Raw genomic sequence first — 14,976 nt, forward strand, 5'->3', positions numbered from 1 at the left:
AACACATTACATGGGATCAGTTCTAATAATTTGTAAGATTTTGCTTGTGTAAGTAAACAAAACGCATCTCTTTGTCCAGACATGCCTGGAGCTTGAGCGGTACCTCCAGACGGAACCTAAGCGGCTGTCGGACCTTTTCGAAGACGAACTGGACTGCCTGCTCTCGCCGGGCTTCACAAAAGCGGAGGAGGAGGACACGATGGACCCACTGCTGTCCAACCTCAGCAACCCTCCAAGCCCCCCTCCACCCCTTCTCAGCCCCCCTCGAGAGCCCCTTACATCGCCATCGGCCCCTTTGCCTAACCCAGACCTCGCTACCACAGTCAATGCTGCCCAACTGAATGCAGTCACCTCTCTGACCCCACCCTCCTCACCAGAACTGGGCCGGCATTTGGTCAAGGCTGCTCACACTCTCTGTGCTTCGCCTGATGGGACCCTAACGCTCAAGCTGGTGGCCAGGAAGGTAGCATCTGCCCGGCCCACCTCGCCTGAGCATGGGGGCGGCCACAGTGATGGGGAGCAGGTGGGCTCAGCAGGGGGTGGAGACTTAGCAGAGAACAAGAAGAGGGTCCACCGCTGTCAATTCAATGGCTGCCGGAAAGTTTACACGAAGAGCTCTCACCTGAAGGCACACCAAAGAACACACACAGGTAGGCACAAGGTTCAAAGCCTTTGACCTTATTTTATGTGAAGTATCATTAGCCATACATCCAGCTACCTTGCCTTTGTCTCATTTAAGTCTATGAAATTTCTATCACTTTATAAAAGAAGCTCCATGCTGCCTTTATTGCACTGCGGTAGTTCCTAAACTAGCACTTTCAGAACAGAATTCAGATCGCTATGGTAACAATTACTGTAGATTTGTTTCATCAAAGAAACAATAAAATGAGTCAAAAATATTCCCGTTCAGATGTTGGCTTGGTCAAAGTGGGAGTTTGTGAAGCCAAAAAGGAAAAAAGAAAGAATTTTCAGCTTTCATAGATCGTGTCAACATACATATCAAAACAAATGCAACAACAACGTTGAGAAATCTCTGACGTGGATGAGCAAAATGTGGAAATAGCCACTTTCCTCCCTTCATCACCAAAGTGTTAAAAAACACCCAAGCACAAATATTATTCACTCACTAGCAGAAACTGCTTAGTTCTTTTACAAATATGGGCTGAACATCCTAAAGTTCAGAACATTACACTGATTGTTAACCTTTTAAATCCTTCAAAAAATCGAATTTACACAATTTTCTTCTGATGTCAAACACGGTTAATTGGGCAAAATTGACAACCATACATTGCAGAGCTAAAAACAGTTGTAATCCCCATATTGAAGCCTGAGTTTTGTCTATTACAGTCATACACTGTTAGAACCTACATCAGCAACTACACACAGTGTATATTATATCCCTAGGTAAAACACTTCATTACATTTCCCTTGGAGGCTCATTGGAGTTTCAAAGACAAATATTGTAAATGTGTTATTTTTCATGTACCTTCACATTAACTTCAATTTAACATTTGTCTTTCTTATTTCCTAGCAATGTGCATTAAAGATTATAACTAATGACGAAGTGAAATAATCCCTTTGGCAGATTATTTCTTCCTTCAAGCATAGTTTTTATCAGCTCATTATTTTTTTAAGGGAAGCCTGTAATTTTTCCTGTGTACTTTCTCTCTAGCTAGATATAATAATAGATACAATAAAAGAATAAAAAGCAAGACATTTAAAAAATCTGTGCTAATCTGTAAGATCATTTCACTCCATATGTAAAAATTGGCCAATTCTACTTACATGTGTAATAAACCATAATTAAACTTAAATTTAAGTATGATAAACAACATTATCTCATCATCTTTCAGAGCCTACATGCAAGATATTTTCACTTGGTGAGAATACTGTCCCACATGGTTACCCCCCAAGGTGCCACATGGTCTTTAAGGTCCAACTGAGTACTTAAAATGATTTTTACAAGTAATCTTTATTCACTTTTCTAGAGGAAATGTGGATATTTATACCTTACTTAAAAATAAAATGAAATAAAAAGTCTGGAGTCATAACAGGGCATATGGAGTCAATACAATATTAAAAACTATAATTGCAAAGGAATATATTACAATTATGTCCCCTAACTAAAGATACTGAAGATGTGCCCCTGAGGTTACCACCCTAGTAACAGCGTTTGTACAGTTTTATCTGAGAGCGCAGGCTGAGTGGAGAGACTGTTAGCTGTTCTGCACTCTTGCATTTTGTTGACACTAATAAATATCTCACTTCACCAACGCACTTAAAAACCACATGATTAACATCTCAGTTTTTGCGTCACCATGGCAACGCGCCTAGTCCCTTCCGGTGCGAACGTTTTTCCAAGGTTGCGACAGTACTCCGTCACAACCTTCCGGAGTAGGCCGTAACTCTCTGCACATTCAATCTCCATCCAGCAGCGCTCAGCCTGCCGTCAGACTGCTGTCTGCAGAGTGAGTAAGTGCTGTGTGATGGATGGGCAAGGTGGAATGAGACGTGAAGGAGCGTGCGTGTGTGCATGCCTGCACATTTCCGTCAGTTCCCTAACACCACTTAGCAGACCGTGGCTAGTCCTGGATTCTTTGAAAACACAACCTTCATCACATGCTAACAGGGTCAGAATCATCTGGATAAGCGTCTTGCGATTAATAGTTAGATTCAAACTGCTCAAATTTCCTCGTGGAGCTTCATTCAATGTCCACTTTATTAAAAACACCTTCTTATTGGCTGTTTTAAGAACATTTATTGATGCCCAGTTTATCAGCCAACTAGCTACTTTACCCATCAATGGTCAGTTTCTGACCACAGAACCGTTACTAGCTAATTTGCAGAGAAGCACCAATATGGATTATTTTTTGGTGCAATAACAATATGTGATATTTTACATGTGCAACATCAAACTTGACCAGGAGCCAAATTCTCCCAATGCAAATATTTTTTTGGTTCTGAAATACTTAACCGTCCTGTCTGATATGCAGTGAAACAGTTGTTATTATAAAAGATTATGGTGTCTATCAAGTGCAAAATTTATATACTTTTTATAGATCCTACATCATGTTTATAGAGTGGAAGATGGGTTGAGGTAGATGGTGGGCAGAGCGAAAGATGGGTGGGCCAGATCTGGCCACTATTTCAATATTGATCAATAGTTCCCCTACAACTAATTGTATTGCTTCTGAAAGATGATTTACATCTACGGCTCAATGAGAAACAATGCAAAATTATAATTGCTGGTTAAAAAAAAATCAGATAGTTCAGCATTGGATGCCCTCTCATGTATTGCACATGCTAGAACACGCAATGCTAAGGCTTCAACAACACAAATATGGGAAAACTTGGCCAGTTTCATCAGTGAACTGCTTAATACATGAGTGTTTGAACATGGTAAATATGGGATATAGAGTACCTACACTGTAATGCATGCTAGGACAGGACAGCAGATCAATCTCTTTATGCCATCACTGTCTTTACTCCAGTATTTTTTTGTTATATATGTGTTGGTGGGGGTATATAGGTATAGATGGGTGTCTCTATATATGTATGGACACATATAATAAGTTATCTTTGATTTATGATGTTTATCTTTTGTTTCTATGTTAACTTTGTTGTGTCAGCTTTCCAGCTGAGGGTGGTTGGGTGGGAGGGAGTTCGGACGGTTGGTGACGGTTGCTTATGGACTTTGGTGTTCAAACAAAATTGAATTGCATAATTAATAATATGTCCAATTTTACTTCAGTTCAATATTATTTGTATGGTGCACTTTTACAAAAATTCAAGTCAAAGTCCCAAGTGAGCAAGCGGAGGTTGACAGTGTCAAGGAAAAATTCCCTAATAGCAAGAGAGAGAAACCTTGAAAGAAACCAAAACTCAAAATGGGAACCAGATAGCAAAACAAAGGGGGCTCCCTAGTAGTGCAAGGGTCTTGACCCTATCATCAGGAGGTTGCGAGTTCGGTCCTTGGTATTGCTACAGTCATCCGTGGTTGGGAGTCTAAGAGAGCGCAATCGGCCTTGCTCTCTGGGTACGTAGGATGGGTCCCCCCTCACCCCCCATCACCCAGCCTGATGCTGGCCAGCGCAAGCGTCTGTTAGCTGTGGTAATAGAACTGGTGCTTGGCTCTTTCCTCCGAGTGCATTCATCTGTCAAATGGCATTGCATTAGCAGCAGTTCAAAAAGATGCGGTGGCGCTTCACAGGACCCAGAGGAAGCCTGTGCTAGCTTTCGCCCTCTTAGCGCTGGTGGTATCGTGTGATTGGGGAGTGCTAACTAGTGAGTGGAATTGGACATGTCTAAATTGGGAATAAAATTGGGAAAAAATAAAAAATAAATATGACTAAAGAATAAGGAATGGACAATAAATACACACTAGGGAATATGGAACAAAGAAAATAAATTAGCCTGTCATTGCACAGAGGTATTTAGATTGAACCCTTAATCTAAATTTCATAGAAAGGCTTATTAGTCAGTAACTACAAACACTTCAATGCAAACTTATAGAGCTGTTCTTAGGTTGTAGAAGTGTGTAATAAAACTTTGGGCCCATAGCTTGTTAAGGTGTTAACCAATGACTACTGTTAGAAGCCTTCAAGAGTAATGATGAGAACCAGGTCTATGAGAACCAGTTACTACTGTTAAAAGCACATCAGAGTGAGAATGAAGGTCCATGAAACCCACTGACTACTCTTAGAAACCTTTCATGATGACATACTAGTATAAATTTGTGAAGAATTCAATGGGTGAATTCTATTTATGAGCCAGTAGTTCTAGTTAAGAGTCCATGCAGGCATCAATCTCAGCAGGTGGGATGAGTGGGACATGCAGGTGAGGCTTTCTGGAGTTCATGCTCCACGACTTATTGTCACATCTTTACGATGCACATTGTTATTATGATGTTATAATGTATTGTTACACACCTACGTCTTAGTGCCTCTGTTGAAGATCTGCAGCCTAGTTTCACAAGCATTTTCATTTGGCTTTGGCCAGCAGATCCAGCCTGGCAGTGAGTGTAAATACCTCATTAGCATTTTTTTATTTGATATACAGGTTCCATGCTTCATGAGAGGCACTTAATAATAAGAAAGGGCATGCCTACATTTCAGGAGAACAGAGAGGGAGAGAGGTGGCAGCAGGTCAGACTTTTCTGCTTAGTCTCCGGCTCTCAGGCCCATTCTAATGAATCTTGATTTGGGGAGCTGTAGTGGTGATGGGCAGAAAAAGCCTTTTTCCTTCACTATAGCAAATTATAACCACTCTGCCTGCCTCAGTTTTAGCTGGGAAATGTAATTAACCATGTTTCAGGCACCTGTAAGGCTGCTCAAATTGTGTGTGTGTGAGTTTGAGCAAGTCAGGGGGGGTTGTGGGGTAGTGGTGGTCTGTTGCCAAGCATGCGTGCATCTCCGCTGAACAGTAGGCTGTAATTGGGGAAGCGGTTGCTTGTGCTTGGCATCGGTGTCAACTTACAGCCTCCTCCTTACACCGCTGTCCTCGCAAACTCTCTCTCTCTCTCTCTCTCTCTCTCTCTCTCTCTCTCTCTCTCTCTCTCTCACACACACACACACACACACACACACACATAGTATGTGCTGCTGTGGTTGCCAGGCAACTGCATCCTCCCTTGGCAGCGCAAGCCATAATTGGCTGGTTCCAGATTCGACCGGCTGCACTGCCGCCTCCCGTCTTACGCTCGCGCCTGGTTGCTAGGTGACCGACTCCAGCATCCCTGCCTGCCTGACTTATAATTGCTTGGTGTTGTGGCCATGGTGGGTGCAGGTCTAAACCTGCTGTGTGTTGTGTGTGCGCGCTTTGGAGGCGGTGTTGAAAAAAGCCTGGCTTTTCACGCATTCACTCAGCAAACCGCGGCAATCAAATATGATTTCAGGAACAAATATGATCATTTAATGAACGTGATCATATTTGCTGGTGTACATTACTTTTAATTAAAGTGGTTTAAATTGTTTTCTGCGTGGGTACCTGGATGACAAAACTGCTACATCCATTAAGTGCTTACTTACTTACACTAGTTACTTACACTAACACAAACAGACGTTTCTTCTGGTTCTTGGTCTTTGTAGAACCGGGTAGAACAGGTTCATCAGGCTTCATGAAAGGGTTACAGTTATAGCAGAAGTTTCCTCTAGCATTACAGAGTTTGGTGTTTCCCACCTTTTACACATGATGTGTCTAAAAATATCCAGACAACCTTTCTAATTAGGGAATTCAGCTACTTCAGCTGAGGTTCACACGTTGCTGATACAGGTGTTCAATTGTGCACAAGCAGCTTGTATAATCTCCATAGGAAAGCAGTGGTAAAAGAGTGGGGCATTCTGGAGCAGGTGCACAGACCATGAAACCCAGTGCCAAGCATTGGCTAGAGGGAAATAAAGCCCACAGGTACTGAGCTGTGAAGCAGTGGAACTGGTGTTGGAGCACCATCCAATATCTTTGGGATGATATGGAATTGGGTTTGTGATCCAGAACTAATCATCCAACATCAATATCTGACCTCACTAATGCTCTTTTGGCTGAATACAATCAAATCCTCACACCAATGTTCAAGATCAAGGTCTAGTTTAAAACTTGCAGTAAAGTGAGGCTGTTACTGCAGCAACTCCCTATTAATACCCTTGATTTCAGAAGAAACGCTTCAAACGTTTGGACATACAGTGATCCAGTTATCAAACCTTACCTTAACTTACTTTGTTATTCAACCATATATGCATATTTCCTGAAATGAAACTATATCACCCTTAAATGGTAGCAGTGGTCTTATTTCCTTTAAAGCAATTTTAATCTATTCTTCTGATTTAGCAACATGATTTCTCAATGCTGTTTTTTCATTTATTTTGTTATGCAAGAATTGTCATATAACAAAGTCACGCATTTGCAGAGTTTATTGTTTGTCATAACCTACTGTTTTGATCAAGCAAACATTTAACTATGTATATACTTCACAGTTCAGTGGCCTTTTATTGTTACTCTGATGACACAAATCAGCAATATGAGTTTCCACAGCCATTCTGAATGTACTAGAAACTGACACAGTGCATGTTTTAAACAGTGATAGGAAACATGGCAACACACAGAAAGCTCCAATTCCACATGCTGATCCATTTTACTATGACCAACATGGACATATATGCATCGTAACTACTCTGGGGCAGATTTTAACAAGGGACAAAGACAAAGTCTCTGAAGATCCCAGCAATGACAGGTTAGGTAAGAAAGGACTGACATGCACAAACTAAGGAAGAATCAGCATTTAAGTATGTTTTAAAGGCTCCCTCTCTCCTGAAATGAGCTGGCCTTGTTGGGAAGATTTGTGGATGTGGCTAATGGTAGAGACAGAGGCAGCTGGCTGACAGTAAATATGAAGTTCCTCCCCATTAAGCATCATTACTGCACTAATGATCGCCTCTGCCACCACCCAAATAAGCTCCGCACCCCCCATTTATACATTTTACTAAGCAGATAAACAAGCCGCCACACACACACACTCACAGACGCACACAAGTACACAAACCGAACCCTCTCGGAGTGCCTTCCATGGAGGGAAATGTGAAGTTGGAAGCGAAAGTGCGTTTCCCCCCATCTGCTGAAATGAGGGGAACGCTCATCGCTGGGTGTGAGTTTGTTTGGTGCGACAGCTGTGCTGCCTAATGACGATCATGTATTTCATAAACTCCAATTGTGTCGGCGCACCGCTCAGACGGGCTAATCAACTCCAGCACAAATGAATTAGAAAGTTACTGCCGTCAGTCTCCCTCAAGGCAGAAGTTGGTGTGACAATCTGGCGTGTGTGTGTGTTCGTCTGTGCCTCAGGTGAGAAGCCCTACAAGTGCTCGTGGGAAGGCTGCGAATGGCGGTTCGCTCGGAGCGACGAGTTGACGAGACACTATCGCAAACACACTGGCGCCAAGCCCTTCAAGTGCGCCCACTGCGACAGGTGAGATCAATGTCAAGTTCATATATTAGCAATTATCAGACAACAGAGGTATATGTGTATTAATGGTTCTGCGTTTTCACTGTTACATGAAATCCTCTTGAATACATTTTTTTCAGCTTTTATTTTTTGGCAATAATTGGTAAAGGCAACTGCCATGTAGGCTTTTTCTGCAGGCCCTGTAGGAGGAATGGAAATTGATGGTATATTGTTGACAGTCTAAGCAATGAGCTGTGAATGGGAGGGGTCAGAACCCCCTGCTGTGAAAACAATTCATACCGGCAGAACAAAACACTACACAGATGCAAATCCAGTTTGTTTCCAGTTTTGCAAGTTATACACATCTTAATCCATCTAAACATGTTCAATCATTGTCGAAGAAGACAAAGCAGAGTTCAACACATCTTCATCTGGCTTTATATTTACTGTGTGTTTCTTACATAGTGAAGGTTTCATTTTTTGCAGGTTACAGTGTGTAAAGCTCATGTATGAATTTCTACACACCCAAACCTGATATGAGCACCATTTAATGACTAAGCAACCACTAATGTAAGAGCATAACATCTTAGTCTTCATTAGTACCTGTAATGATACAATGGCCCTCCACCAACACCCCTTACAGGCGATACAGGTATATGTTAGATGATGTGGCATTTGGCAATTAGCATTCTCCTCCAAGCGTGCTGAAATGATGCAGTGGCTGGCTTCATGTGATTCAGAGGACAAACATGCTGGCCTCACCCTACCCAACTTGGTAATATTTTGAGGGACACTTAGCCAGTGAGTAGAACTGGCCAACACTGAATTGGAGAAAATAAAACAGGGGGAAAATGCTGTCCTAGCAGTAAGAAGCTTCTATAGCGAGGAGTCCGTGAGAGCACTGGATATGCTGTCATTCGGTGGGAAGAATGTTTTTTTTTTCGCCAGCTATTGCTGATTTAAAGTAATGTGAGCAAATTGCAAGCATTTGTCATCTATCTTCTCTGTCCAAAGGAAAAACAAGTAGTATACCATGGTATGTTTACAGCAGCGGGCAAAAATGTTCCTTATTTTCAGTGTAAGTTAATGTAAGGATGTTTTATTCCAGGCAATTCTGGAGCATTTCTACTGGTCCAATTATTGTGAAATTTTCACAAAAAGTAAAGGACAGTTGCTCAAATACTGTAGAAAAATAAAAATTGCAAAAATTGAAGATACTTCTTCCTTTTACAGACAGTGATGATGAACAGCACCAAGCAGTTAATGCTATCCATGTTCAACAGCACATTCAACAGAATAGATGCCAAGATTGGCTGTTTTGTAATGAAAGAAGCATATTATCGCTGTCCAAGGAAAACCATATTTGTTTCTTTTCATTCTTAAATTTCATGTTGAATGGACCAATAGAAATGCTCTAAAATCTGATAATGCGATTCAGTTGATATGGTCAAGAAAAAGTAAACATTTTTTCAGTCATGCGTTGGAGGGTTAGTTTAATTTAGCTTAATGCTCTTGCTGGAAAATCAGACCATCTCCTGATATTGACCAGGAGCTCTGAAGGGAATCTCAACTCATCCCTCCTTTTGATGTAAATAAGTCCTTCACGCATTTTAGGCTTGGAGTGTCTGTTTCCCAGCAGTGCTCCTCCCTCCCTGCCTATTCTGCCTTTTCAGACACCTTTGGGTATCTACTCTGCTGCTGTCAAGGGAGGCCCAGATTACCATAAGAATGAATGTTGTGTGCACGTTTGTGTGTGTGCTGGGCGACAACAGCATACAGAGAGACTCCCTGCCTGACTTTAGCCTTAAATACAGCACAGTGAGACACATAACCTGTAGACTGGCCCTCAGGCCGAGCCATAATCCGTCCTGCCCATGTCCGGACCCCCTGTCTTGGGAGGGGCGAGTGGAATTGGACCAGCTGGTTTGATGCCTCCTGGCAGCATCTCGAGTCACCATCTGTCGAACTTTGCCAAAAGAATATCAACAGCTCCTTTCTGAGCACTGTAACTCAGTCACCTCACATATTTACATATATTTTATATATAAAATCCCTGTAATTTAGTTCAATGATATGTGCTTTATAAAGTATAATATACAAAAATATAAAGAATGCTGCAAGTACTCAGTGGTGGAAGCAGCAACCTCAAGGACCATGCCTAAAAAAAATGCTAATATGCATAAATATGATATCACATTAAAAAAAAGCTAGCATGATATTTCTTAATTAGCTAATCGTCATTAGCTGCCAACTAGCTTTCATCATTTAATACTGACATTAGCATTTTAGGGTAAATAATGCATGACCTATTCCTTTAATCTTTCAGAAAGTACCATGTCGAGTGGCTCGTCAACTGCCTTGATTCTTCATGCCCTGTTTTTTTTTTCTCCTACAGGTGCTTCTCGCGGTCGGACCACTTGGCACTGCACATGAAAAGGCATATTTAAAGAGGAGGAGCTGGCTCGAAAGCAAGGGAGAGGAAGAGAAAGTGGGAATTTGGAGAGAGAGAGAGAGAGAGTGCATAGGGGAAAAGGCAAACAGCACACAGGTCTGTCTGCCTGTCACTCCAGCAGAAGACCTTGAAGGATACATACAGAAGGCATGATTGAATATGCTGGATATACCCAAACGCTCGCAGCAGGAGCACGGGCTGGAATGGTTAGGCCAGATGACTTGGACCATCCTGTGTGAGTCACACTGATTTGCCTGGACCTTGTGGTCCAAGTTTGGAGAATTGACACAACCTTGACTAGCCCAATAAGAGCCAATTACACGGTGGAACAGGAACATACACCACTTCAGCCATGCAGAGCTGCTGTAATGAAATCCAGTTCCCTTCAGTTCAGACTCAACACCAAATTTTCTAGCAGCATTAACTACAAAACCTTGTATGCACTTTGTCATGAATCAACATGGCTACAGCCTACATCTGACACCAATGCATAACATGGGAACGTATCATATCTATTGTATATCGCAGTTAACACAAATGGGAACTTTGAACAATGATTCTGAAATGCATTGTTCTGAAGGATGGTTCCATTCGTTGACTTACAGTACTATTTTGGTTCTCTGTTTTTGAGCCAACCGTATCTTGTTTGCTTCCTCAAGCCATTGTTGGGATCGAAAGTGTGAATTTAAAAAGCAAAAGGTGACCAGATGGGATCTCCTGTATCATTATGTTGTGCACAATGAACTGATTGGAGGCAGTGGAACAAAAGACATCTCCCCTTCTACACATATGGACAACTCTCCCTCTCTCAAATGTCCCTCCCCGCCAACCAACAGCTGCGCAGCGACACTTTTGGACCTTTCCTACAAATGAAAAATTAAAAAAAATATATACTAGGCGTTCTTTGCTTTCGTCCTGTTGATGTGCACAATGAAAGAACAGTTGCTATTTGCACAAGTGTAATGAAGAGTTAAGGATTCTGCACACAGACAGCATCTGAAATCGGCTTAATTCTTGGAATGAAAGCCTACTTTAATACTTGTCAAGGATAAAAAAAAAAAGCAAATTTGTTCTTGCACACATCTTGAGCGTCCCCCGGCGCTATTTACGCTCCCCAGCATTTTTTTCCCCCCACACAGCTTGATATGTTTCTTCAGGCTGTCCAGGACTAGCATGCAGTGATGAAAAAAAAGCAGCATTGTTTGTCAGTGAGCTTTGAAACGTCTTTTTAGTTGTGCATAGTGTACATCAAAACAACACTGCTAGAAAAAGTGAGAACGGCTGTGTTTTGTAAATATCGCAAGATCATTTTCTGATATCCTCGTGAATTCCACTGGGTTTTTTTTATTGACGTTGAATGATTATCGTCTGGGCTTTGTGTGACATTTATGATGAATGTAAGAGAGATACGAGCGTTTGCGAAGGCTTCCGTGAACAGTGTGTTGGCAGGTCACCTTAAATGTTTTAGGTTGTCATGAGCCGTCACTTAGGTCAGAATAGCTGGTCACCGTTCATGTTTTGTGTATGGCATATCTAACATTTCAAGCTTTGAGGCCATAATCACAGGTTCTTTTTTAGTTTCTTAAACCCATTTCATGTAGTGTGTGATTTGACAGTGTTGGAAAATGCATAGAAATACAAATAACAATCAAGAGATGACACCTGAGAGGGTTTCAGCACTTTTAAGGAAGTGTGGCTTGGGCCAGTGCCATAAACTCTGCGTGGGTTCTGCATTCTCAATGATAGAGCATCAACAAAAGAAGGAACTACTCTGGTCCTCAAACATAGTCCATCATTTAGTATGTAAGTGCATAGATTAACCCATAGAAGCCAAGTTATTACTTTCATTTTGCTGTTGTTTTACTATTCAGATGTTAGCAAAGCAGTAAATTTACACAATAAATTACATTTACATTACATTCTATATTGACATTTTGCTCCACAGATGTGATGATAACAATAACATTTTATCAAAAAATACAAACACAATCACAAAAACACAAATGTTCAAAAATTCCAACTTCTCTGCTTATTTCCATAAGCCATGAGTGAAAAATAATGAATATAAAATTACATCATACCTTTGCTACCAGTGGGCATAACATTGACTTTAAGGATTAAAACTAAAACTATTAATATTATTGTTTAGTAAATGATTACTATCCTAGAGGCAATGGATTGACATAGAATTCAGAAGCAAACTAACAATAACAAAAAATCAACACGGACCCTCATGCCAACTTCCTAAACAAAGAAGGCACCACACCAGTGTGTGATATTTAGGCCCAATCTCCTGCTGTCTGGTCATCTGTCAGCATCATGTACCATGCCCTTTTCACTCGCTTGCCTGACGTGAACTAATGCGGGAGCCATCTGACAGCAGGACCGTACTGGTAACAAGACAGGAATTGGGCTCTCCTGGCAGTGAGCCGCCCTGGTCAGTCCTTCAATGAGGTGGAACTAAGCACTCCAGGGGGCGGAGGTGGTGGGGAGTGGCACGTTGAACTTATGCTGACTGGGAAGGTCTTATCGCTACTGCGCGACACAGTCAATTTCACCCATGTAGCTGGGTGTCAGCTTACCCACAACCCTCCCCACTCACAACCGTCTCCCAGGCCAAGTTAGCTTCGATAAAAAATGACAAAGACTCAATGTCATCCCAGTCCCCTACTTTAAAGAAACTACTGAAGACTACAACACATTCAGCTCCTCTGAGATATTATGGAGTGCAACTACAAACATGAGGACTTTAATGGATTGTAATCAGTATTTCAGATTGCCGTCAACACATTAACATTAACAGGGACATACAGTTCTAAATTACAAGCTTATGTTACATGGGTGTCAATAGAAGGTCGTACACATGTAGTGCACATGTAAGGTTTCAAGGTTTATGTAAGCTTAGTTTCTTTTATCATGTACTGTAGAGCTTTGAATTGGCCAAAGCTTCGATAGAAAACACACCAGGCAGCAGAAAAGCCTAGAAACATCTTACTAACTTATAGTGCAAGATTTCAGGGACGTTTTGAAGCAGCTCTAAACATAACAGACCTCCACCCATTGTTCACCATCCACATGGTCGGTGTGTATTCACCACACTCCATATCCTCTTCTGTAGGACCAGTTTCAAACTGGACACGTGTCCATAAATGCTTGTCTATTATGTCTTGTGCTACATATGGGGCATCATCCTATCTCACTCATCGTTTTACATTCACACACAAGCGCTTCAAGAAAAACTATGGGTCTTGGTGTCATTTTTGCATAGATCCTTGTATGTATAGATGCACTCACTACACCACCAACACCTCTTGCTTCAGTTTCCAGAGCTTGGAATGTTCTTGGACCTGAACTCTGATTCATATCCACACTGCATCAACTTGGGATAAACACAAACAACTCTGGTTGGTTTCTCACCATCTATCCATTCATGTTTGCTGCTCTGTGTTGCACTGAAGGTTGTCAACTGGATGAGATGATGCTGAAAGAGTTTGATCATAAAACAACACACAATGTTGCACTGAGTATCATTTTCCTCTTCTCCCAAGTTCTTCCTGTAAATTCATGTCTTTTTGCAGTGATATGCTCTCTCTGCCACTTTCTCACCCATTTATTCCACCTCAATCTCTCTTTGTCTCTCTCTTTATTCCTTTAAGTTGTGCTTTCTTTGCTGTAAAAAGCATTTCCAAATCTTATTTGTATTATACGATGTTAGTATGACAATGTTCTTTATTAAGGAAAAAAGAAAAAGAAGAGTTTATTTTTGTTACTGGTTTGTTTCGTAATTCTTTTTTAAATTGGTATTGTAATATATCTATGCAAGAACTGTTGAGTGAAGCGATTTTATTTAAGAATGTCATCATGTGTAATAAATGGTAGAATCTTATAAGAGTTACCTCGTGTTCTTATTTTGTTTGGAAAGTTCTGGTTGGCCGTGAAACACTAGTAGCCTGAGCATTCAGATGTTTTTATCTTTCTGAAATTGCAATTATGAATTTGAAAATAAGGAACAGTATTAGTTCAGTAAATGTACAGTATAGATCACAGGGGCAGATCTAGCAGGGCAGAAATTCCACAAACTGATTTGTGGCAAAGGTGACATCCTATGACAGTTAAAGACCCTGAGCTCTTTAGTATGATCCACTATACCACTAGTGTCTCTTTATGGAGATTGCACAGCTATGCATATGTATATATTATACATCTGTTAGCAATGGATGTGGTAAGGTTGGTATAGTATAGTGGGTAACACCACTGCCTCCCATACTGCAGATTGGGGTTTGGTCTTCTGCCGGGGTAAGCTATACCTATACGAGTCCTTGGGCAAAACTCTAGATTCACTGAGTGCTTTATTAGGTACAGCTCCAATTACGATATAGGAGCACTTTGTATTTCTACAATTACAGACTGTAGTCCATCTGTTTCTCTGCATACTTTTTAAACCCACCTTTACTCTGTTTATCAATGATCAGGACCCCCACAGACCCTCACAGAGCAAGTACTATTTGGGTGACATTGACGTGGTGGTACGTGACCGAAGTGCCCTTGAGCAAGGCACCAAACCCCCAACTGCTCCTCTGGACGCTGTGGA

General features: G+C 41.3%; 1 protein-coding gene across 1 annotated transcript in view; it reads left to right on the forward strand.

The window, feature by feature from the left end:
- Positions 1-14,276, forward strand: part of LOC118804337 (Krueppel-like factor 7) — a 46,249-nt gene extending 31,973 nt beyond the window's left edge. Inside the window, exons 2-4 of the mRNA XM_036564824.1 lie at positions 80-650; positions 7,834-7,957; positions 10,329-14,276. Coding sequence (XP_036420717.1) covers positions 80-650; positions 7,834-7,957; positions 10,329-10,380 — 747 coding nt within the window. The 3' untranslated portion in view covers positions 10,381-14,276. The remainder of the gene's footprint in view (positions 1-79; positions 651-7,833; positions 7,958-10,328) is intronic.
- The last annotated feature ends 700 nt before the right edge of the window (positions 14,277-14,976 follow it).

The sequence above is a fragment of the Colossoma macropomum genome, unplaced genomic scaffold (assembly GCF_904425465.1).
Source record: "Colossoma macropomum unplaced genomic scaffold, Colossoma_macropomum, whole genome shotgun sequence".
Lineage (NCBI taxonomy): Eukaryota > Metazoa > Chordata > Actinopteri > Characiformes > Serrasalmidae > Colossoma > Colossoma macropomum.